Below are 26,699 nucleotides of genomic sequence, written 5' to 3' on the forward strand. Positions count from 1 at the left end.
GCACACAGTTTTGATGTATGTGTGATCGTGTGACCTCCGCTCCATTTTCTTATAAAGCAATTAACGGTAAATAGGAATCGACTAACTGCGTGCCATTTGGCTTATTATTAGGTGTTAAGGAAAAATCCTCCAACTTGTAGAAGAAGTGCTTAATCAAGAGGTGAAGCCATCTGTAACTTTCCTCAACTGCCTGAGGTACTCTCTTGGATTTAGCAATTCAACCAGAAATTGGAAGATTCTCCATTGTCAGCTCTTAATTTGACCCTTATTGTCTGATTCTTGTGGCATTTGAGGCTGTGGACGTGCTGGGTCCTATTCTAGGTGGGCTTACCACCAAAGTACGAGATTCCAACTTTGTTTAAATACCTGACCAAGATACTTAGGGTCTGGTTTGACATATGAAGTTGTGTCCACTATGATGGCCATAGTACCATCCTGGGGGTACTCTGCCCAATTTAGAGATAACTGCCACACCAGCGATCATCTCTGTACGTTGAAAGAAACTGCCCTGACAGTGGAGCCAACAGGGGCTCAGCCAATAGAATGCTTAAGGTTCACCCATCTGTAAATGAGGCGGGTGGACCAAGGGTTTGGCAGGCAAGATACTGCATTGCATTTGTGATGGAGTACACCCTCCGACTGACTCTAAATCAGACCCTTATTTGCAGTGTTTGTGAAATTTAGTACATTCAAGTAGCCCCTTGAATTGCAAGCCTGAGCACCTTTTGCACAGAACAGACCATAGAGCAACACTGATTCCACTGAATTCAGCTGCCATATCGAACGTAAGCAAGGTAGCATTTGTGCCGCTGTGCAGTGTCGCAGTCATCGCAGCATTGCTTTACAAGTTCCCCGTTTTGTTAAAAAGAAGAGACATTAGGATGGAGAGAAGTGGTTCATAATGCAATTGTTAACCAAGACCAGAAGGGAAGGTGGCAGGCATGATCTCACAAAGCATGAGCAAAAGAATTTAGATGAGGTAAATATCTTGAGGGTAGTATGTGGTGTACAAGTTTGATTCCACACCGAGTGTGCGGACAGGGGATGATCAATGTTGGATGCTATGATGAAAGTGCGTGATGTTTGTTAGTGAGAGAACAGGAGGTAACCTTTAAGGTTGAGGATTTCTTTTGGGCGTGTACGATTATCGGGGAAGACAATGCTATAGGGATGTTGTGTGACAGTGGGGAAGAGTCTCCAGTGAGCAGTTTGTGAGCCACCAGGAGCTCGTCATCTGGCTGTAAGAAGCTTACAGACATGGAGGACAGCCGGTCTGTCTTGAATGGAATATGGACCTGAGTGACACTGCTTGGTGCAGCATCTTTGAGGAAGTGCTGCTCAGCTCTGGTTACTCGAAGTGACAGTCAATCAAAACAGTGGCAGGGAGGAAAAAGACCCACACACACCCTACAGACAGAAACACACACACACACACAAAACAACATACCTATACTAATGAGGAACGGCATTGACAGAATTGAAGTATGTAATTACTATTCTAACTCCACACGCGCTTTGATTGTGGGGTAGATTATGAAGCGCACTGGAGCAAGTCTAACTGCACTTTTAGTTTTTTGATACACTCGCTCAAGAGTACCTAAATACACTTCTGGGACCTATTCTCATAACGCACCGGTCGGCACAAAGATAGTGTTTTTCTGGTTCTGTCAATGCTGCGAGGCACACTCAGAAACACACACACGCACACACACACACACACACACCTGCACACATAGGCACACACTTTTGTTAATTGGAAGTAGATTTTAGAAGAGGTCGGAGACCCGTAGAATATAGGTTCTGGGTATGCACAGTGGCCAAGAAGAACATGCTCTGATGATGGACGCGATTTGGTGGGTTTGGGTGCTGTAGAGTTGCTTCAATTTTTTCACATATCTTTCCTAAAACCCCTGCTTTCCTTGATCTGACACTGATGTTTGAAGGTACATTTCTGAATTTCTTGCTACTATTATTCCAGCACTAGGTCGTGCACTGCACTTTTAGCAAAGTTTATTTTATACCAGACATATCTGAGCCCTTTTAGCACAGAGCAGCCTCCGTTGGGAAGTTGAAGCCCACACCTCTTGTTATAAATCCTCAGTTCCCAGGGGTTAATTTATCCGAAGTATATTTTGATTTTAGAAACACTCATAAGCTAATTGACAGCAGGAATGTTAGGGAAGAAGAGCTGTAGTTATCATTACATGTTCCAGACAGGCCCTGCCACCCATTGTGTGTAGAGCACTGAATGCGTTGGGCCCTGCACGTACAGTCATCGTGGATTCAGCGGGAAACACCCATGGCTGGGAGTGGGCGCTAAAAACAAACCTCCACCCACACATAACCTGTGTTTCTTGTTTTAAAGAGGGCTATCCCTACACAGGGAGTTGTCATTTTGACGAAAACAGGTCGCGAGAGCTCCCCACCTTAAAACACATCCACAGGAATATACATGTTAAAGAGACGTGGATCACATTCTGTTTGCTGTTTGTCCGATGAAACGCGACTTTGGTCCATTGCTCTAGGTCTCTGCAAATAAATGTGGGTTCTTAATGTTTAAAATATCCTGCAGCATTGCGGTTTTTCTTGCAGGGTTTTCTCTTCTCTCTAGCCCTTCATCTTGTCTCAAATGAGCCCAGTAGGGTGATGTATCACAGGAGCTGAGATGTTCAAGGGACTTCTTGCCAACTCACAAATACTATTTTCAAAGACTTGTTGAACCAGATCCACAAATCCAGACTAGGATCGAGCAAAATCAGAACAGAAGTCATGTTTAGGTGTTAGTGTAGGTGGCGCCACAGAGGGGAAGCCATTGCAGTGGTATTAGAGATGTGGTTCCCATGCATATAAATCCTATTTGCCTTGCATGTTACCTCTGCACTCACAGAACATTGTGCTGCATAGGTCAACAGAGCAAGCAGAGCAAATCCATCCTCTTGTATGCATTTCACCTCCCTGTGGTTGGCTTGTTGAGTCCTATAAATGAAATCGTCCTTTGCCATCCAGACAGCAATAGCTCTGATGCACGGGCAAGGAAATTAGAACATTCTTGTAAACAAAGTTTTCTCATTATTTTCATGACCATTGCTACTTACAATATTGTGTGTTGTGTAATTAAAGTTACTCTGCTTTTTTAGATAAAGGAATTATTATTAACAATCTTTGTTAGATGGATCTTAAGGCAGAAGTAAGGATAAAAAACACAAAATGACAAATTTGGATTTAGGTGCTACTAAACAAATTCTTCAATTTGAAGAGGAAGTGCCACCTCATAGGTGGAGTATCATTGATCATGCTACCCAAATAGGGAGGAGGCCCTGCTGGCATAATCTCCTCTGGAGTTTACAGTGTATCCAGAAATTGGATCATTTGGTGTCACCCCCACACCTTGGAATCAGGGCAAACATGTCATGTACAGCAGGGTTTTGCTTTGAAAAATAAATGCTGCCTGTTTCTAAACACCATGTTCCTCTTAGAGAGTGACATCGAAATCGCGGCATGAGGCAAGTAGACGAGGTAAACCAGACAGGAAATAGTCCCATCTGTAATGTATTCCGAGTAAATAAATGAGAGTTCTGTCTTTCTTTGGTCTATTTCAGGCAAGGGAAAGCATTCACCAGCTGGTATCTAATGCAGCATAAAGCAAATTAAGCAATCGCTCGACCATATAAATGTTACATAACCTAATGCAAGACAAAGTCATCATAGTAGTGTTTTGTGATGTAATGCTGGGTAAAGTATGTTACTCCTGCAGTCAAATTCAAGGTAAAGCTATCCTTGTAATGGTATTTTGTGAGCTTATAAAGGACTACGTATTCAGAGCAATCTACTACTGTGATCAGATGTATGTTTAGTAGTCAGAGAATTCTCCAGTAATCCAAAGCAGCATAAAGTAATCCCAGTAATCTTCTATTAACGGATGTATGATGTAACAACGCGTACCATTACAACGCGGTGTGTTACATCGCGGTTTTAACAACGCAAGTCGTTACATCGACTTGCGTTGGAGGGCGCTGGACATAGGAATAGTGTGAATTACTATTCCAACTCCAGTCTACGTACAGTAGGGAAGGTGTTGGCAAGTAATTCACACTATTCCTTAGCCTACAGCGCCCTCCAGTGCAAGTCGGTGTAACGACTTGCGTTGTTAAAACCACGATGTAACCATACCGCGTTGTAATGGTTGCGTGGTAAAGGATGTTTCCCTCTTTTAACTGATGCAGAGTAAATTAGAGTGCTCTGTAATTTAAAAAGAGCAAAATAATCAATGTAACCTCCTTTAATGTAATGCAAAGTTAAGTAATAAGAGCAATGTATCTATTGCATGGTGAATCAGGTATAACAATGTACTTCTGCAATTAAATGCAAGGACAGATAAACGTATTCATTATAATGGCAAGTAAAGTAATCACACTAGTTTGTTTCTGCACTTCAGTGCAATGTAAAGATGTCAGTGCAGTCTCTTTCTGAAGTGTAATGCACAGTAAAGCTTTCAGAGTAATCTAGAATCCACCAAAGAGTAACCATGGTAAACTCTATCTGCAATCAAACATGTGGTAATATAAATGGGGTAATTTCCTTCAAACTATTGTAGGGTAAAGTAAAATCATTCTATAATCTGGCATAGGACACAGGGAAATTACCCCTGTAATGTATTGGCTGTTAACCAAATCAACATAATAACGTTCTGATCCAGTGAAGGACACATTAATGTCATTCGAAAACAAATTTAAGGAGTGATATAATCAGAATATTTATTTAATAGTTGAAAACAGGGTAGCAGGATCAGAATTATCTTTTTAAACTGACATGTAGTGATCAAATGATAGTAATCTAATGCATGGTAAAGTAGAAATAGTACTTACAAAGAAGTATCATTGCACACTTGAGTTGACAGAGTTTAAAGAAAATCCTCCATAGTCATTCAGGAAAGTATATATGTCTGTATCCATGTTTATTTACATATGTGTTAATCCTGTTTGCCCTCCTGTATGAAGATTATCATATTGTAAACATGCTGCTTATTAAGTCCAGGCCAACCGTGTTTTGGCTCCTACGTGACTGTTAAAGTTGGGAGTGCATTCTTTTTCTTTGTAACATAACTATTCTTAAGTCACAAGATCCACCATATCATGTAATCCTATATAGACATTCCCCTACAGATCACCTCTCGTGGGTGATATACATTTGAAACACATTTACACAACAAGCCTCTTTCAAAAGGCTAATGGTACCTACATATAGACTCGACATGTGGCAATGACATCAAGTGAGACAAAGCGAGAATACACATCTCACTTTGGCACCGTGTTTGCTGGCCTTTTTATAAACCCCTCTCCATTGTAAAGGGTGCAGAGTATTACTGGGTAATCATCTTAACTGCCTTCTGTAATCTCATGCGTTTGCACTGCTGCTGTCCATGATGTCCCCAGTCCTGCCCATGATTGAACTGTTCTCTGTGTGTGAAGGTAACTTGCAGTTTTAACGGATGTGTGTGCACGCGTATGTGTGTGTGTGCGCGCGCGTGCGTGCATGTGTGTAGCAACCAGGCGGTACCTGTTTTGAGTGAGGCTCTCACTCTTTTGCCTGAGCTGCATTTTCTCTGCTCGTTTTTCCTGTGATTGAAGCTTGTAATGCTTGACCTGCTGTTCTTGTCTCAGTGCCTCTTGAGAAATCATTCTCACTGTACACAGGCCAAAACGACTGTTTTTGTTACGGCTGGTCCAACATGCATGTTAGCATGGAGTGATACATTGCTGTTAGATACCGCACTGCTGATTTAACAAGTGGTGTGTCGACTCCAGAAGAGGAGTGGTTCATAGAGAAATTGAAATGTGGATATTGGGATTAGAGGCCTGAAATGAATATGTGACATAGAGGAAGAGGAGGAGGCTTGTGGAAGTGGCCTTACAAGCTTGCACTTCTCCTGGAGCTTACGCCCATGGCCATGCTAGCCCTCAAGTCTACCGCCACTACCATTGCTGCTATCAATCCACTGCTGGATTCTACTGGATGCTAGCTTTGTACCCCTTCATCCGCGCCCCTGCTAGCACTTGCGCCCTCTCTCCCACTTACACTGCTTTTACCATGTGCTCAAGCGATTCAGACTGAGCTGTCAGGTAGCTAGCAGCTAGTTGGTTTGTTCATGAGCCCAGCAGCCGTCTGGCTGTGGAGGTTCGAGAAGGCTGAAGAGGCTGGAGGAGTCCTCCATTGCTGGGAGTAAGCAGCGGTACAGCAGTGCTGGAGTACGTTTATTGTTGTACGGCAGTGGAGAATGCACTTGCTTGTGGATTCGCCATGCTACAGCAGACCAGGTGACCTCTGGAGCAGCCTGCAACCTTGCAGCATCTGTTTCTTAATGTCTGTTAATGCTGGTTAAATCCTGTGAGTTTATTGGTGGAGATCTGGAGGTTTTAAGACGGTTGCAAGAAACTACTAAGCACTAAGACTGCGCTAAGCTCTTTGAACCTCTTTGAACCTTTGAAGCTTTGAGGAAAAAGAAAGTCCGGAGCATGATTTCAAACCTGGATTGCCTTTTTGAGGACTTGTGTAAGAAAGCACTATGAACGCTAGATGAACACACTATGGGGCCGATTAGGATGGCGGGCGGAAGTCCGCCCGCCACCATAGCGGTGCTGGTACTGGCCGCCAGTGGTGCGGCGGTCCCGCACCTGCAATTTGGATGCCACCGTGGGGATGGCATCCTCCATTTCCAGCATTGTGGTGGGCGGTGCTCACAGCATCACCCGCCACAATGCTGGGAATGCACTGTGTGTCATGCACAAGGTGACAGGCACGGAGTGGTGCCTGCCACCTTGTCCATGACAATGTAGGGGGGTTCCATAGATATCCCCCATGTGCACCCCCACCCCCAATACCCTGGGGGCCCGCAACGGGCCCCCATAAGCACAATCCGTATGCCTTTCTGTGGCGCCACGGAAAGGATGTTCCCCGCTGCCTTCCTAATATGGATGGTGGTGTCTAGCAGACAGCACCACCATATCAGGCCCCTTTTCCGCCCGGTCACCTGTGTGACCAGCGGACGGTCTTTCCGTCCGCCGGGGTCCCCCCTGCCATATTAATATGGTGGGGGGGGAAATGGGTGGCGGGCGGGGTGTGTTGTAGGGCGGATGGCCACCGCCATGCAGGCGGCGGCGATCTGCCCTACATCCTAATCGACCCCTATGTTTGAAGCTTTGAGAAGGAGGATAGAAGGGAGAGTCCTGGGTGTGATTTTAATATAAACTATTGAATTTTTTTACTTTAAGTTGCTCTTTGGTTTCCCTTAAATTGTTTGATGTTTTATGAAAGTACACGTCTTCTGCTTTGTGTACCGAGTTCTCAGTTTTAGCATTTGCAGTAACAATTAAGCTACAAATTAAGCCATCGTGGATCAAATTGGAGCCAATCTCTGACACCAGTTTTAAGGGCTGTATGTTAAGGGACCCACCAAAAGAATTTTTAATTAATCAATGTGTGTCCATAATGTGCTTAATTTAAGTTTATTTCTTAAGTGAATGAGTTGAACATATATTTTTCACTAATCTTTTCTAGACATTTTGTGCATTTTCTGTATCAAGGTTTAATATGTTACTTTAAACTAGAGTCTTCAGATTCTACAACCTATGATACAACTCTAAATAATTCTGCTTCAGACATGCACACGGTTAAACCAAATTGATCTGCTTGCTCAAAGCATGCCATGTCATATAATTTGGCAATAGTCAAAGGCTACAAGGTATAAACTGCTTCATCGCCCCTAATTTAGTCGAAGGAAAACCCTATCACTGTTTCCTTGAAGTCTCCTTCTCTGTTAAAACAGACCCGTTTAATAAATTGTTCTGGTATTACTCCCTTGCCTCCCTTAACTAAAGTTTCTGAAGCTGATCTTCGTGTCCCATTAACCTTTCCATCTCATTTATTGCCATAATAGGTCAGCATACAAACAACCTTGTGGAACGGGGTATTGCAGCTCTATCAAAAGGAATGACCTATGAGTCTACCATACAGCTAAATGCTTCCTTACTGGAATTTACCTCACTCCCTGAGGATAACGCTGCTCAGCCCAGGATAGTGGATTCTCCAAGCGCTGTTGTGATGCTTTCAATTCAATCCACTCTATCCTCTATGGTTAAGCTACACACTAAACATTTAGCTATCAGAAATATACATACCCACATACACACACGCACACACAATACACACAAATACACCCCATTTGAAGATACATGTTTTTTGTATCCAGTGTTGTTAGTTGACCATAATGTAGCTTTGTTCTGCAGAATATATCTTTGATACTTTGCTGCCATCCTCAATTGTAAGCAGTATTGTCTCTGTTGCTGTCACAGGATGTAGGCATCTGTGATGCTACACTGATGTGTAATAGAGAGTGTACCTGGCTTCCCACCATTGGTGTATTCCAATACCTCTTATCTCCTGTGGATCACTGATGTTTAAATATTTATTTTCGCAACATAGTAGTTCCTATTTTTTTTTTTTAGGTTGACTAACCATGATGAATTTTTTTTATTGTGAGTATGAGTTGTGTTTAGTTGCATCCAAGATTTCTGCCTGGTGATGTACCTGTGACATAGTAGCAAAACGTTTGAGTCATCATAGCCATTAGTGCGCTTGACTGATCTGATATGGAAAAACTCTGAACACTAGCAAAAAATGAGAACTGACTTAACTCCACCCCTTCAATGGTCCAATTAAAAAACGGCCCGTAATAGAGATATATTCTCACATATTTGAGTCATGGCCTACATATAAGCCTACATATAGATATTTTCTTCTTGAGTACATTAAAAGACCAGCTTCCAAAGGGAACCAGCGTTTACAATGCTGCCATTACAACGCGGTTGTTACAATGACCGCGTTGTTAGAACGCGATGCCTTTACATCGCAAAGCATTAGATCGACTTTCTGTAGGGGGCGCTCTAATCTAAGGAATAGTATAATTTACTATTCCAACACCTTCCCTACTGTTGCGCAGGCTGGAGTTGGAATAGTAAATTATACCATTCCTAAGTCCAGCGCGCCCCCTACAGCAAGTTGATCTAATGACTTGCGTTGTAAAGTTATTGCGTTCTAACAACGCAGTCGTTGTAACAACCACGTTGTAATGGAACATGTTGTAATAGCATGCGATGTAACATGCTTTATTCGCTTCCAAATTGGTTGTCACATGCTACAGGGGTCCCCAGAGCATTGTGAAATTTACATCTAAAATTGGCAAACGAGACTCTGCAGATGCATCGAATTGGTCTTGGATTCCCAATGTTTTCAAACCTGTGAACAAGGAAAGTCATCCTTAGAAGTTGTTGGAATCTTCTGGTATACTGCTGGGCTGGATCATTTTTGGGCGTGATGATTATTAATCTCTTTTTCTGCATTCACAAATTGTCTATCTCCAGGAACCTTGTTTAACACATGATTTTGACTTGCCTAGTTACTGGGTTTTTCCCAGGCCAGCTTTTGCCTAAACAAAGAGCCACATTAGATAAGGTTTTGCTATAAACATATATGCTAATTTGGTTGTTTTCAAGATTTGTTCGGAAATTGGATTTAACCCTTTCCCGTGCATTAATGTTTCATGTATGCTATGTAACACTAAGTAATATATCCTTTGAGTGCTTGATTATAATCTATATCTCACTCCATAAGCAGAATCCCTGCCTCATTTAGATATTTTGATGAAGGAGCTGCAGCGGATGATATTTAATTTTCCTATGCTGTGATTCTTGTTGTAGGTGATCGTAAAGTCTCAGACAACAACATCTTTGTAACTGTGCTTAGGGTGCTGTGATTTAAATGGCACCAGGGATTTGGAGGTACCCCATCTACCAAATAAACAGAGCGACCCCGGAGCTACCACCTCATTAATGTGTATGGTGTAACCAAATTTGTCCCTAGTTAATGATCACTTGGAGGGAAATCCGATGGGCAGGTACTCCTGGAATAGTAGGGGACTGTCCTCTCTAATTGATTACATAATTGCCTCCTTCGCAGGTTCTACTTATTTTTCCTCATTGAATATGAGAAGAGACTTTAGTGATCACTCACAATTATGATATCTTTGATAATGACTCCTCAGTCCTTTTGACTCCTCTGTCTTGTTCTCTAACTATATACTTGCTATTGGACAATCAATGAAAATTTTAAGTATTGGCTGCCTACAAATATTACTGACTGGGTTATCTCTCAGTCAGTAAATACTGTTACGTTTTCAGCTTTATGGTGTCGGTGGTTAATTTCCTATCCACTACTACCATTCCAAAATACCCTGTGCCAAATGATAATTTTAGATCTAAATTATTTTAAAAGTACTACAAGTAAAGAACACAAATGGAGAAGGTAGACTTCAGTAACTCGATGGTGATATTCTGTTTAAACTGCCCTAACTAAACATTGTCTAAGTGACTTTTGATCTATTGTAGTTAGGGCCCTGGGTAAAGAAAAAGAGCACATTATTATAGGCAATATTATTTGGAATTCTCATTTCACAAATCTTTATCAAGAATCAAGATCTTCGTTTATTTTTGTTTGACAAGGATACCAATATAGAGTACATCATAGTTCTTGACCAAATAACAACTGAAATCCACGGCCTTGATAGAGTCCCACTCACAGTTCTTAAATCTGCATTCCTAATCTGAGCCCACTTATCACAGTCCCTCTTTAACCACTGAATTAATAATGATAACATATCAGACTCCTGGATAGGTAGCCATATCATAACCATGTTAAAAAAGAGAGACAACCCCTTAAATTATCGACCCATTGCATTATTTGATGAAACTGAGAAAATATTTGCCACGGTGATTTGGGGTATATGAGACTCATTTGTTGCCAATTGATAGGTAGGCTTTAATGCCTCGTTCTTCACAATCAGTAATATCTGACGCTTACCTCTACTATGTGAGATATATGTGCAGATCAATATATGAAATTATTTCTTGCATATGTGGATTATAATTGTACGTTCAATTGTGTTGCCCACTGAAAAGTATGATAAAAACTAACAGAGTGAAATCTTCTCCACTATTTATTACATGCTTTAGTAAATCTGTATTATGAAACTTGTTAAAGTCATGATTAGGCTTTACCATGACTTACTGCTGAAATTCCCATGGCAAGTTGTTTAAAACGGCTATGTTCTTGCCCCCTTATTTTTTTCAATTTATATACCAATTTTCCCAAAATTGTAAAAAGATGTAATCCCTATTCACCCAAGCTTGGGTCAATAGAGTTATCGGTTCGGTTCGGTTCAAAAATCTTTATTCGATTCATACAATGAATCATAAAAGCACAAAGTTAAAAAACATAATACACAAATAAGGTGATCCATCCATAAAATAAAAATTACAATTCAAAAAAATCCATCATACAGCATAAATACAAATCCAATGGCAAAGCACAGTTCTACAGCTAATTTATCCATAGCGTTTCCTAATCTGAAGTGAAACTCTTATAAAATTTAACATGGCACAGCAAGTATCAACAGAAGATAATGACAGCAAATAATCATAGCCTTCTTTATAAGTGCATGGTTGCCGCCCCTTCAGGACAGGTTTAATAAATCTAATCCTAGGATCTTGATATAAGGAGCAAAACAGGACAACATGTATAGTACTTTGGCTAACTCTGTCATTACAGGGACAAGGGGGTAGCTGCTCACACCAACCCCCTTGTTTAGGAAAGGCGAAAAGAAAATGGAGGGTATTTAGCCTAAACCTCGTGAGATAAAACCGCCATTGGACATTAGTTGTAAAAGTTAAATAAAATTGATGCTGTAACTTAGGTACATAGCCAATAGGGCCTCCCAGACACCGTGAGCCTAAAAACTTCCAGTAATTTGACTTAATTTGGGTTTTTATGTTTCCCTGGATGTTTGCAGGATTTTCATAAACATGACCCAAACCTATCTTATTCAACATGTCCCTGACGTATGACAACCAGGGGATCTTGTTTGCATTATCCAGGCTCAAGCAGTCTGAGAGAATTTCTCTCGAGAGCTGAAAATCGTCAGATAACCATATTTTGCCCCATAATAATAGGGGTGACAGACGAATGATGTCAGTCACTTTGGTCATTCCCATTTCATTATGACAGAAGCTATTCGATGAACCCGATGGAATCAGTAATACCCGTTTTAGGAATTTATTTTCCATCACTTGTACCACTGAGGGGTTTTCGGTCCCCCATACTCCTGCCCCGTAGGTAGCCACAGATAAACATTTAGATATATAAAGAGTTTTAAGGTGCGCAACAGGTTTTTGACCCAACTTACCACAGAAGCGAAAAAGACCTTCTATGGAGCGGGTAGCACTCTGGGCTCGAGCCTTCATTAAAGGAGCCCAACTTAGTTTGCTATTGAAAAGATTTCCAAGGTAATTAAAATTCTCCACCCTTTCAATAGTAGAGTGATTCACCACAAATTTTCTAGGTTTTGTTCCTTTAGGACCACAGACCATTGCAAAAGATTTTCCAAAATTTACCTTCAGGTCAAGATCCAGCATGAAGGTGTTAAAGGCATCTAGGCACAACTGCAAACTGTTTCCAGTGAGGGTCATTAAAACAGTATCGTCTGCATATGAGAGTATAGGAATACTCCTACCGTTTACCTTAGGAAAATCACAACAGTGGTCCAACAAGTACTTTTCTAGTCCATTTGTGTATACTAGGAACAAGAAAGGCGCCAAAATGCAACCTTGACGCACCCCCTCAGTTGAGGGAATAGGTTTAGTTGTTTCCCCCCCAGGTCCAAATCTTATAGCCACGGACGTTGCTGCGTGTAGTCTGCGGAGAAGTGTCACCAGGGGTTCTTCGAAGCCCATATCGTCCATCATCTGCCACAGCCTGCTTCTACAAACAGTGTCAAAGGCGCTTGACAGGTCCATGAAGGCAAGGTAAATTGCAGAACTCCTTGCCTTCATGTACTTGCCAATAATTAGCGCCAAATTCAGGCACTGCTCAACTGTCCCCTTCCCACTTCTGAATAGAGTTATCCATATTAATGTATTCAGATGCCTTAGTACTAATCAACCTCCCCCGAAAGGACTACTGCATGAACTTCATACTCTGACAACTTAGTCTAGCAACCATGATATGGTGGTTAATGATAGTCATCTTGAAATTGTCAAGCAATAATTTATCATGGTCAGCTCATATAAGATTCAGTCTGCAAAAACTACTAGCTCTGTTGGATTGGGATTATTGCAGTTCGTTGAAACTTTAAGTATGAGACAGATGTGATTTCTCTCTTAGATGTTTGTATCTCAAAAATACCTGCAATCGCTCTGTATGCCATTGAGGCTCAACCAGTGTCTTCCATTATTAAAGTTGATATGGTTGAATCTTGACTTTGGTAGACTTATTTTGGACTAAAATGGTCTACTGCAGTTGCGTTCCTTAGAAAGGAGTTCGGTCTAACTTAAATGAACTATTCAGTATATTCCCAGGCAGTCCATTATTTTTAATCTCTGGCATGAATTATGAAGCGATGTTGATCTGAAATATTCTTTCACTAGATTACTTTCTAGTTCCAGGGAAGCCCTGAGCATAGCAAAAAAAGGAGACTTTAAGCCAGCCTCTCAAGGTTAATATGAAGTATTGTTAAAAAATATTGAGGAGCAAAAGTTGTGATAAATATCTTTATCATTGCTTAAATAACAAACAATTGCATTTTAGTTTTACTTTCGTTAAGTACTTAAGAACAATTCTGTTTTCTGAAGTGAGAAGACTATTAATGAATTTAAATACATTTTTAAATTAGGTGAAAATATTTTGCTTTCTGGTACAAACTGTATGAGGCACAAAGGATGATTTTATTGTAATTGTGAGGTTCAAGACTTAAGGCCTGATTTAGATATCGGCAGACGGGTTACTCTGTCACAACGGTTCCGGATATCCTGTCTGCTGAAATATAAATCCCATAGAATATTATGGGATTCATTTTTCGGCAGATTGGATATCGACACGGGATATCCAACACCGTTGTGCCGGAATAACACGTCTGCCGTAATCTAAATCAGGCCCTTAGGGTCCCTTGTACTAAATTATCTTTTCAGTTGTTAAGGCTCCAATTCGTAAAATCGGAGCCGTTCTGACCACAAAATTGCATTTTACTATTATCAAACCCCAAACAGTGATTCGGTAAGATGTTACGGAATCTTACAGATTTCACTTTGCGTTGAGTATAGATACTGAATTGGTATTACGAAAAGATGTATTAAGGGGGTCTCTTCCAGATGCTGATTCCTTTAGGGGTGTATTAATGTTTTGCAAAACATTAATATTTTACCACCTTCTCAAAGGCCGTGGTAAGCCATTCGCAAACAGGAAGTGGTCCCCAAGGGACTCCTTCTCCTTTTCACAAAATATTTTTTAGGAGCAGGCTGTGGTCCATCGAAACACTGACTGCTCCTAGAAAAGTTTTATATCATTTGGCTTAAACGCCTTTAAGGAAAATGTGCTGCATTAAAGAAAAAATGAATATTACTTTATTTAGATGCAATCACAGACATGGTGGTCTGCTTACTCCAGCAGGCCAACATTCCAGTGAATGTAGCTAATCAAAGTGGGTCGCAATTTGTGAACTACCTTCTGCACAAACGTTCTGTATTTTTTTAACTGACCTATTAGTACATAGATCAGTAAACAAAATACAAATACATTCGGGAAAAATTGGGGTGCTCTACTGAATTCATTTTTAGCACATTTATAAGAAATCCCAAATTGTGAATCGGTAAATGTCGCATTTTATGATTTCTAACAGGAATCTTTGTACATGAACGCCTACATTCTTATTCTTTTTTGTGATGGTTTATTTGTTAATCAAAATCTTTATTTAAATTCGATGTCTACAAAATATAATGTTATTTTGAAGCACTGTCTCTATTATATCAACCTAATTAAGTTAACGTCTGCTATTGATTGGATACATTTTTAAAATCATTTCCTAATTTGTAATTGAGTGTTATTGTTTGAATAAATTATGTTGTGTCTATATTATTTCAAATGTTTTCGTGGAAATATTTGGCTTTAAATAAATAAATGAAAATGAGTGGTTGCTATCAAGATCGGCCGGTGGGTTTGAAAGGCTGGTGTGAATGAAGTTTTGACGGCTTGAGATGCTTGGTCACTTTTGAGTCGTTTTGTTTTAGAAGCTGGTGTTGTTGGTTATTGAGCTGGTGGTAGGTAGGGCCTCTGTAATACTATGTTGGTTGTAAATTGTTCCCATTGATTTATACTTGTTTGAGGCATGCAGGGTTATAGTCACACTCTCCTTTTTTGTGATCTAATCAGAGATTGTTTTTGTTATCCCTATAGTTCCAAGAGGATGCTGATGTTGCAGCTCAGACCGTGAGAAAACTGAACTCTAACCTTGACAAATACAACAAGGATGCCCCCGGTGGTGTCTCCAACCTGCTGCTCCAACTGGAGGTGAGACCCTCTCATTACCTATGACATGGGACAGGTGTAATTCATGTCCGCAGAAGGCCACAGTGTCTCATCAAAGGATATCACATTAACATTTTTGTATGAGCGCCAGATTGATATGACATATCCAGTATCACAGTCTGACATGTAGTCAGAATTGGTTTTATGTTGTGACCTAAACCTCCTAAGATTTAGGGCACTGTAGAGGTGACTGCAGCGATTCGCTGTAGACGGTGGCTGGGCCTGCAACTGTAAAGCGCCATTTTTCTCTGCTTTTGCATTTGGTCCTAGGATCCACTAGGAGCAAACAAACTGACTGATGCAATGTAATTTTGCTCTGCATAAAGTTGCGGAGGCTTATGCAGGTGAAGCATAGTGGTTTGACTTAATTCTTGAAATAGTTGGAGTCAGTCAAGGCTGTCTTTCATAGATGAAGCAAACTGCTCTGTTTTGTGCATTTTGTTGTATTTTTATTAGATATGCGGTGAAGAGTGGAATGATGTAGTCTAGGTCAAGTTGACTAGAGCACTGACAAACTGTTGGTGTTTGTTTAGTGGATCGGAGAGCGGAGCATTTCTTTCAGTAGCTTTAAGTGGTAGATTATGGATTTTACTATCACTCCTGTTTGGGTGTTGGTGCTGATATCTGCATCCCATATTGTTTATTGGCTGCTCACTTTGATTTTGATTAGTTGCGGGCATATCTGTGTTATTTTTTCAGTTGGAATGGTGGGCATCGGATAAGAAGCTCTGCTATGGAGTTTGTGAGCATTAGCCTCTGGAGTGGAAGTTTTAAACTGTGAGGAGGTATTGAAGGGAGATGGCAGTCTTGGAGATTGTGCCTCTGGAATGGAAATGATGCGCTCTGAGGAGGTATTGAAGAGACAAGGGGCACATAGGGACAGCTTTTGAGGAACTCTGCATGTATTCCAACAAAACACATCTAACATTGGAAGGTCTGCAGTGGAGGCTAACATGCATGATCACCACAGGGCCTCTTGGCTGTAATCCGGTGTTGAGAAGAGATTACTGAGTAATTGCTCATTTAGAATGCCCGGATAACATGGCATATATGTGCTAATTGGATTAGTGCACATTTAACACATTCTGCTTATTTGAGGTCACAGAATGTCCATGACCATTATCACTGCGGCACTCTTGCCTGACATCCCCTGGTCACTGTACTCCAACACATCTAAGAACTATACAAAGGCTATTAAAAACAAATATGATATGGGTGGTTGGTACACTGATAGACACAGAAGCAAAGTCTCTGAAACAAAGCACATGTGAAAAACACACGCAGATACTTTACTTTTATATTGGCGCAGCTACCATTTCAGATTTCATTCTAGATGTGCCAAGCCTTTGCGCTACCCGGAAACTGCTAGAAAAAGGCTGTTGAGTCTTAAACAAGCAGCCACCTCATTTGAGGGCAGGTGAGAGTTCATAATGTCAGACAACCACAGTTAATACGATTAGAAAAGTTATCTTTTATGACTTGTACAAACAGCAATTAAACCGCATATAGACATACTTTTGTAAGCATATACTGACTAGTTTACTAAAGACATTCAGTTCTAACTGTCCATGCACTAACTGTTGATTTCTCAAAACTCTATGTGGATTTGAAATAAATGTTCTAATTACTTCCCAGAAGAAGAATATAACGTGTATTTGTGCAGCACACATTCAACCCTGGGGGCATTTGGCAACGAATAACAGATTATTGTACGCAACATAATGCTACTCATGTTATCAGCCTCAGAAGGATTAAAGACTGAGGGACCAGATTCACAAAGGTAAACTTAGACCTGAAGTCTAAATTTGGACCTGAAATCTAAGTTCAGACCTGATGTCTAAGTTTAGACCGGTTGTCTAACTTTCTACTTGAAGTCTAAGTTAGAGTAGTTAAATTTGCGCCGGGGTCAGAAATCTAAGTCATGTGATATTATGAAAGTCTTAATGGAAAGGAAAACCATGAGGAATTTGATATGTTAAATACTGATTTACGTGGTATGCCTTATTTCCACATTGAAACATCAGAATAGGAGCCATTTGCCACACCAGGTAAATACCTCAACCGGGGAGAATGGTAATTAATCTATTCATAACAGGACTCTGTGTTAAAGTACAATAGTGGTCACCCAGTGGCCATTGAGAGCCTGATTCACAAAGGTAAACTTAGACATGTATTATAAGTGTAGACTCGAAGTCTAACTTTTGACCTAAAGTCTAACTAGAGACCTGTAGTCTAACACAGATTCCTGTGGTGGATGGATTATTTGCCATTGTCCCCGGGTGAGGTATTTAACTGGTGTTTAAAATACCTCCTATTCTGATGTTTCGACTTGGAAATGAGGCATGACATAAATCGGTATTTAACTTATCAAATTCCTTGCTTTCCATTTTCAAAGGTGCTTTCCTAATTTATCTAATTATCACATAGATTGGATTTCTGAGCCCAGTGCTAATTTCTGCTTGCATACGAATCAGAACTCAATCTTGAACTTATAATGAAGGACTTGGGTTGCCCTGGGCACCACAGCAGAACACGTTGAATCAAAATGTATTAAAAGCTTCAGTAACCAATTATATTTTGAAGAAATTAGAATTGGCCTACGAAACTAAAAATATTCTAGATTGATCGAAACTGGACAGAGAAAGCTCTTTCCCTAAGCCCTTGTTTTTAAAAGTGGTAGTTGACTTACAGTAGCACATGTTGCTCAGAACAAAGTGTGTACATTCCCATCCATATGGCCTGAGCTTGCATTTCATAAATGGGCCTTACAAGAGCAGATGAACCATGCACAAAACCTTAACTGTACTCACTCAGAGATTGGAAGCCAGTGGAAAGTCAACTACGATGGAGTAGAAAAGTCAAATTTGTTCCACCACAAGTTTCTGTGCCCGCCATTTGGGAAGACTCAAATAAAGGGCATTACCGTGGTCAAGTCGCACTAGAATTACATCTGGAGCATCAGCTCCCCAACTTTCTGAGGTCAAACAAAAAAACAAAGAATTGAAGGATTTTTAGAGATGAATTAGGAAGATGCTTTTACATTGACCCGATGGATGAGAGACATGTCTGAGGGATACGAGGCAAGCCACATGTTAAAACAGACCCTCTGTGCCGCTGTGCATGGGAAAGCAGCCCAAGTTGGAAGGCCCAGAAGTAATATTTTACTCTCCTACCACCGCTATGATTTAGATCTTATCTGTATTTGGTTAGAGTAAGTCTTAGGCCATTAATTTATTAGTAACTAAAACACAATGTTGAAGCGTACTTGTTGTGATCTTCTTTAACCCTTGAAATTGCAGAGTATCTGCACTAGTGTGCATATGAACATCGCCACTATGGCCTCTGAGCAACTAGCTTAACATGAACATTTTATAGTCCTGGGGAGGCACATTAGGGGCACCATTGATTAAACAAAAAGGTAAAAGGCGTAGGGAGTCTGCCTGACTGAAACTAAGCGAGGACAGAACCTCCCATCCTAAAGTTTGAAGGAAGCCAACTAGAATCACAGGGACAGCAGAAATCCTAAACTCATGTTTGAAGGTGCAACAGTGTCAATAATGGTCAAATATGTCAAAGAGGAACAAAGCCAAGACAAAGCCACTAACTAACATCATCAAAAACTGATGTAAGCAAAAAGTGCCATTTTAGGGACCAGGCCTGACCTGAAATTAATTAAGATAAAGATTTCAGATAGTCAAGTAATTGGGACACAAGCATAATTTCGAAGACTTTAGCTACAGCAGGTAGCAGAGGAATAGCCTGGTGGCACCATTGCCTTTCTAAATAGTCTAGATTGATACAATGACTTCAAGCAGTGGCCACAAATTTGACAATAACACTAACAAAGCATGCAGGACAGGAGCCCAACAGAAAAGCTGATATCAAGTAGGTCTGCAGTTTTTCTACTGTTTCAACAGACACAAGTATAAAAACAATGATAATTGGAGGTTTTGTTGTCAGAGCAAAACACAGACACAATGAATCAATTTGTATCTAATGTTCGCAACTTTTTCAAGTATCGGTCACGAAAAAGAGCTGCACGAGAGCCAAGTTCTGCCACAGTTTAAAAAATATCTCTTTCCTTGTCCAAAGAAAGGTCCAGGAGAATGCTATATGCGGACTGTAGCAGAAATCTGTTTTACTCACACCTATTAGTCAAAAGTGCCCTCCTTTCTCAAATCATTCCAACCCCTCCAGTCTAGAGAAAGAGTGGAGATGACTGCTAACAATGCACACAAAGATTTCAGGGCAGACTAAGTTTTGGAGCCTCTGAGAGGCGAAGGCAAGGTGGTTAAAAAACTGATGAGTCAGCAAAAAAAGTATTATACTGGGAGATCTTGAGTTTTTGAACAATTTAAGCAACGCAATCAGTTTGGAAGCCAGGACCCTTACCAAACCTTTGATAGTAAATGTTTTGCATGCTGACCATGTTAGTTAATGCACACTCTGTGCACCCAAGTGGTTTTACCTCTCAGCAATGCAATATTTTTACTTTTAAGAGTTGAACTCACCCAGGTGTCTTAAATAAATATAGTGGTGCTTCCTCCAGAATGGCCAGAAGAGTGAGTCTTTTTTTCAAAATGTTATTGGAAAATGGATGTTTGTTTTTGGGTACAGACTTCCAAAGCCCCATTTCATTCTTTTCTCCCTAGAAAGATGAGAAGACTCTGCACGAAGTAGAGAAGGATGTAGCCGACTTGAAGAAGCGGAGCCCTGAGATCGCACCGCTTAAGCAGCGCAGGATACATCCCTCACAGTCTACGATGGTGGACACTGTATGTGACTACGACCAGGGAGAGGTAAGGAGACTTGTCTTCATTATCACTTGCAGATAGGGAGAATTGTACTAGAGCCAAAGTCACTTGATGAATCCTATTTTCAGTGCTTTTGTCAGTGGTGTACTGGCTATCAAAAAGCCAATAGAATGCTCAGCATGCCAGTGCCACAACATGATACTTATATGTTTTAAGGTACCAGCCTATTGAAGACCACCTTAACCCAGTTTTCTTTAGGCAGTGTACCTCCGATTACAAACTTCTAGTTCTAGCTGTATGATGTTTTGGTCAGGAAGTACATGTCTTGTAGCTGAGACATGAGCAGAAGTCACTTATTGGGTCCATGAAGAGCTCACATCTAGTGTCGTCCATAGAAACCTTCACTAATGGTTCTAATCTCCCATATTAAATAATATGAATTTAAATTTCTTCCTGTGCTCCACTCCAGGGTCTGCAAATGATAGTACTACACATATAACACAAATCATGTAGTACAACAAGCCACATTAAAATACTATGGGGCAGTGGCGGCTGGTGACATTTGAAAGTGGTAGGGCGTAAAAGTTCAAGATGAGTGCCTGGTGGCGAGCGAGCCTGAACATCATTAGGAGGGTTTCGGGGGGTGGGGGGTGTTCTCCCCCCGATAATTTTTTTTTAAAAAGAGAGTCCAAATTGTGCATTTTCAAGCATATTTGAGAAAGCAAAAGGTGACTTTGGCAGGCATTTGTGGTAAACACTGAGAAATTCATCTCCCAGTTCCTGGGCTGCTAGGAACTGACCCTATGAAAGTCCGTATGCAACCTAAAAATTATAAATTTTGATCTCTCTCAAAAATAAAATCCCTGGCATTGCAAAAATATCCTGCTGCTGCATAAATCAGTGAGAGGGGTCTGTCGCAGCTTGGGAAAACAGCCAGAGTTTACCTGATGTCTTCCCAGTGCATTTTTCAGGGACATCTTGAGGATTTTGGGGGCCCTGATTCAAACATATTCTGGGGGCCCCTCTTCACGACAGGTTTGAGTTAATGGTGCAATTTCAGCTTGTTCATGCCCAGTTGGCCAGGTCACTCACAATGCACAGGCACACTCACCCAAATTCTAAATGTGATTACATCTAATATTCAGGACTCGTGGCGTGTGTTTTCAATATTGTAAGACAACAGCAGCAACTCACTAATATTAATGCAAATAATCTGTATGACCCCCCTCCTTTTTCTCATTTATGAGGTCCTGTTTTCTTTTGATCAAAAATAAACTTTTTTAAAGATGTTGCATGAAACACAAACACAACATTTCTCTGCCAAATGTCTGTAATATACTCCATGCCCACATTAAAAATAAAGGAAAACTGTATTTAAAACTGTTTCAGAATTATTTACTGTGAAAAAACGTCTCTGGCAGTTGTGTTGGCATTTCAAGTCTGCCCGGTGTACTAAACTTTAATGTGACACATGCGCAAAGCTCAAATGCGCAAAGTGCATGTGTCACAACTTCACAAGGACCTGCCTGACGCCCGTGCCTGACTCAGTGCGTCACAGGCAGGCAAGCAGCAGGACTGGGGCAGGGTTCTGCAATTGTTTTAAAATGGTAAGTAACATTGCTGCTGCTGTTACTTATCATTTTAAAACAAATGCGGTATGCAAATGCTGGATGGTGCGGAAATAGGGTGGGCGCAGCCCACTCACCCATTGAAGGAAACCACCCCTGCTATGGGGGCTATTCACAAAGGTAAACTTACATGTAAGTATATCTGTACGTGTAAGTTTACTCTTAAACTTTTGATTAACTTTACTACTTTCGTGTATTCATCATTTAGGAGTGTAAATTACTCAGAAGTGCAGCCTTTAATGTCCCCACCATGAATTCAGGGTGTGCAGCCTAATTTCAAAGTTTAAAGTTAATACTTGGAACTTTTCACACATAGAAAGAGTATAAAGTTACTACTCGTGACTTTTCACAAGTAGGTACAGGTCTCTCAATGGTAAAGTATAGAAAAAAGCATAAACATTTATTAAACTTAAAAATAAATTAGTAAAAATACTTTAATGTTAAATATTATTGTAATGTAATTTAAAATATTCATTTTAAATGTAGAGTATTGACTTAAATTGAATTTAATATTTAATTATTATGAATATATCAAATGAAATAAAAATATTTTTTCTTAAGATTTAAATTTTAAAAAAACACCTAAAGCATACCATTTATATTTATTTATTATGACCTAAAAATGTTTAAAGTTATGTATAGATTGAATGTCAATTAATTAAAGTTATGCTAGATTGAATGTAAATTAATTTAAACAAATGTTTTAAGTTACTGCTTGAATTTTAAAAGAGGTTAACATTTTGTAATAAGCTAATATTTGACTTATTTTTTAACATTAAATTAAATGTATTTATATTTAGAAAATGTTCAAATAACTTAATTTAATTTAACATTAGCACCTATGAATATTTATTTTAAGTCCTTGCCTTCATTATTTTCTATGGGAGGAAGTTGCACTACCAGTGGTTGGTCATGTGTGGTGCTGGGCTTACTTCAGTACTCCAGCTCTGACCTGGAGTACATTTACCACTGAGTTGAGTGCTTTTTGCATGTAGAAGAGCAGTTTGTAAATATGAATGGGATTACTCTTTCGTAGATGGGTGCCAATGATCACACAATTTGAGACAAGTTTACTGGCCAAGTACATTACAGTTAGGTTGAGTAGATTATTAAAGTTACTAGACCTGCAAGGTTAGTAACATTCTTATGTTTTTTCGAGACCTGTATTGATAAACACTGAGAAACCCTTTGTTTGTATTGATTGGTAACTGGCCATTTAAAAATTATGCTCCAATTTCGATTTTACAGTTTGACAAATTTATGGGCCACTAAAACGAAAATTTAAATGGTATTTATCATAGGATTTTCAAATGCAAATGGGTAACAACACAGTGGTGCTAGTTGCCCCTACTCATCTTCACAGTGACACCTGCATCTGTCAGCACAGCACGCCACAGACAGCCAGCGTATAAAAGAGCCCATCACTTACAGTGCGGGACAGGGAAGTGCTACTTCATAATGTCATGGCCATGTCAGATTACTTGCACACTCTTCTATGACTCTGATGTACTGTACAAACTTTCAGATCCTGTATTAAACTCCAACATTTCCTGAAAAAACTTGGGAGCTACAGAATTGCTTAGCTCAATTATTCACTAAGCAATAGTGGATTGGGTTGGCAGATCTCAGAATATATTGTAGATTGAGATGTAGAGAAAACCATCTAAAAACGCTCCTGTGCAATCTGATCAGATTCTGGCCCAAAGATGAAGGCCAGACCATAAAATGTCCCATGTTCAAAACAAATTTGTGGTATTGGAATAGGTCATGTAAGAAATATATGCATCATATATACATCATGTACCCCGTCCCTTCTTAATCTGTATCAATGAGGATATTTCACCCAGGGCCGGCTTTGGCCCTGGTGGTGCCTGGTGAAACAGTCTTTTTAGGCACCCTCTCTCCCCCAAATGGCCTCCTTCTCCACGAATTCCCTCACTAACACCCTCCAACAGTGCCCCTCACTTCTCCATCGCCCCCTCTGACATACATTTAATTTTTTCTAACTATCCACTCAGAGTTCACTCACATCGTTTTGTGGTCTGCATGGTACACGTTCTTTTCAGCAGGCACATTATCAGTCTGCGCTACTTTATGATGAGTAAAAACTACCACTAGACAAATTTCTGACCTCCAGAGTTATCTTGACATTTTTATTGTTGCCTGAAAACTGCTGGATGCACAGAAGTTCACCTTTTAAACCCATTATTTATTTTTAAACACTGCGCCCTACACCAAAGTCAGCACCAGGTACGGCTGCACCGGTCACACCGCCCTAAAGCCGATTACACCAGGACAAAGCAAATCCAAGGTGCCTATTCAAAAGGTCGATTTATACAGGTTGATTTACTTATGTGTAAATTTACTCCTGTACCAAGAGACACCTTTATGCTTTTTTGCTATTCACTGTGTCTTAGTACACATTTACATTTCTCTACCCCCTAAACGCTGGATCTGAAAAAGCCTGCAGGAACAGCACTTACTAGTGTAAAATGAATACTAGTTTATCATCACACATAGGTGGAGGTCTCTGAAACCAGGGCAGTGAGTTACCTGTGGTAAAGTCTTGAAAAATTATAAACTTAAATAATTGTTTGAAAAAATATTTGTAACATTTTAATGTGAAATAAAAAAAATAACTACATTAAAATAATTATTAACTTAGAACTGAAACGTTATAGCAGATTAATTCATCAAATTAAATGGTTAATAAATAATTAAATAAATACACTATATTATGTAGTTTATAATTATTACTTACAATATTCTAAAACATCCCACCCTCAGAATTATTTTTATATTTATTATTTAGTACATTTTATTAAAACGTATTTGTTTTATTCATTTTCTTTTTTATTAATTTACTCAATTAAATAAAAAAATCATTTTAAAAATAAACATTTAAAACTACATATATATATATACAAACACACATATATAAATCATAATGGATACATATGTAATGCATGTAATATAATAATTAATTGTATTTAACATTATTTCCTATGGTGTCTTATATTAGGGACCTGCCTCAAATGTGGGAATGTGATGCAGTACGTGCGAGTGGTCATTTGCAGTGCTGGACATACTTCAATACTGGGCTGGAGAACCTTTATTGTTGTTTTGGATCCTTTTTTATCTCTAATCATTTTAAAACGCTGATTGAAATTAGAAATGGTTTTATTCATTGTGGCTGGGTGTCTGTATTTGCATGTTCTACCCTAAAGCCCTCCGTACCCCTCACTAACCCTCTACAATTCAGTAATAATTATTCCCCATTTTCGAGCCCCTTCCCCAGGTTTCTTCTAAATGTACTACTACACGTAGGTTTTTGAATAGCATTTTATAGTAAAGAGTAGTCTATCGTAGGACTGTTGTAGTACAACGTATTTTCAAAATGTAGTTTGTGAGTAGGCCCTTAAGTTTGCAACCCGGGAAGAAGGCACCATTTGAACATTACACTAGCTCTATTCTTTGAAGAATGGAAGGCTGGATATGAGGTTATGGAAGCAGATGGGTTTCCAATTGTTACAGCTACCAAAGTGTGGCAAACACCCACAGATGAGGGAGAGGTGTATTGTGGCACCATTCAAAATCTTGTATATATCTACAAAGCTCTTGACAGGTTTCAGAAGGTGTGTACTCTTCTTAAATGGGGGTAGGACCCATTAACCTGACATCTTTGTAAAATCTCGTGACCTCATCTGGCAGAGGGTGTTAATATCCTCTAGGCCGTCGGAATAAATGCCTTCAAGGTATTTTACCATTGGTACTGTGCATGAGACAGCATGATAAGTACATGGCTTGGGACCATGAACCTTTGCTGGAGGAACTGGGGCCTATGGGAGCAATGTTTCACATTTGATGGAACTGCAAAAAGGTACCAATCTTTAGTAAGAGGTCCTCTTGCAATGTAATGTAAATTGCAGTCCCCCCTGGGGATTCTGATTGTCCATATTGTTGTAGCAGCCTAATGTACCAAAGCGCAATCATGAAGAACGTCGTCCTTCTTTTTCTCCGACTTAGATGCAATATGCTTCAAAATACCCTGCCGTGGAAAAAACCTCTGCACCCGTCTCGGATCACAACCATACATTGACTACGGCTCTGGAGGCCTCTCATTGAGCACATAGCAAGGATGGCCTTAGCCACCCACAGATATATTTCGCTGACGTAAAATGGCAAGCTATTTATCTTTCCACGTGCAGTGTTGAAAAGTTAGATTTTGGGGACTCTTGAATAGCGGCAGGCAAGGAATATTTGGAATACTGGAAGGGAGTGTTGTGCTTGTGATGGCTGGATTCCCATATTAACTATAAATGATATCAATTTGCTCACCACCCTAAATTCAGGAGTCTTCACACCATCACTATTATCTAAGCATTTGCCTTTCTTCTGCTGCGGTGTATTGTCTCATGCTTCCCAATGTGTAAATCCATACAAAGAATAACAAAGTATGACTGGTATGTAAGATAATGCACGAAAATAGTCATTACACTTGCATATATCTTCTCTCTCTTACTCTAAATAGCTGTTCTTGCACACTTGTTGAAAGCAACTTAACCCTCATCCCTCTTGTGGGCTCACTATCAGTTGGTGTCCTGCAATCCCATGATGGCAAGAGAATTAAGAACCCTTCTCCATAAGTGACCCTAAAGACAGACTCTCAAATGCTGGGACCACACAAGAAACAGAGACCTTGACATATCTGTGTGAATTGCCGGGATCATTTCCCCTTTACGGAGTTAAAGCCCTGCTTTGCTCACACCTCCTTCCGGCTGGTAGCCTCGTGTTGAAGCAGTGGGACATCAAATACTTCCATGAAAAGATCCACACTGCAGAGGTCAACTAA

General features: G+C 40.0%; 1 protein-coding gene across 1 annotated transcript in view; it reads left to right on the forward strand.

Annotated features, from left to right (window-relative positions):
- The window catches only part of EVPL (envoplakin), a 255,635-nt gene that overhangs the window by 172,215 nt on the left and 56,721 nt on the right, over positions 1-26,699 (forward strand). Inside the window, exons 11-12 of the mRNA XM_085616949.1 lie at positions 15,334-15,447; positions 20,118-20,264. Of these exons, the coding sequence (XP_085473075.1) occupies positions 15,334-15,447; positions 20,118-20,264 (261 nt within the window). The remainder of the gene's footprint in view (positions 1-15,333; positions 15,448-20,117; positions 20,265-26,699) is intronic.

This window comes from Triturus cristatus, chromosome 7, assembly GCF_964204655.1.
Source record: "Triturus cristatus chromosome 7, aTriCri1.1, whole genome shotgun sequence".
NCBI lineage: Eukaryota > Metazoa > Chordata > Amphibia > Caudata > Salamandridae > Triturus > Triturus cristatus.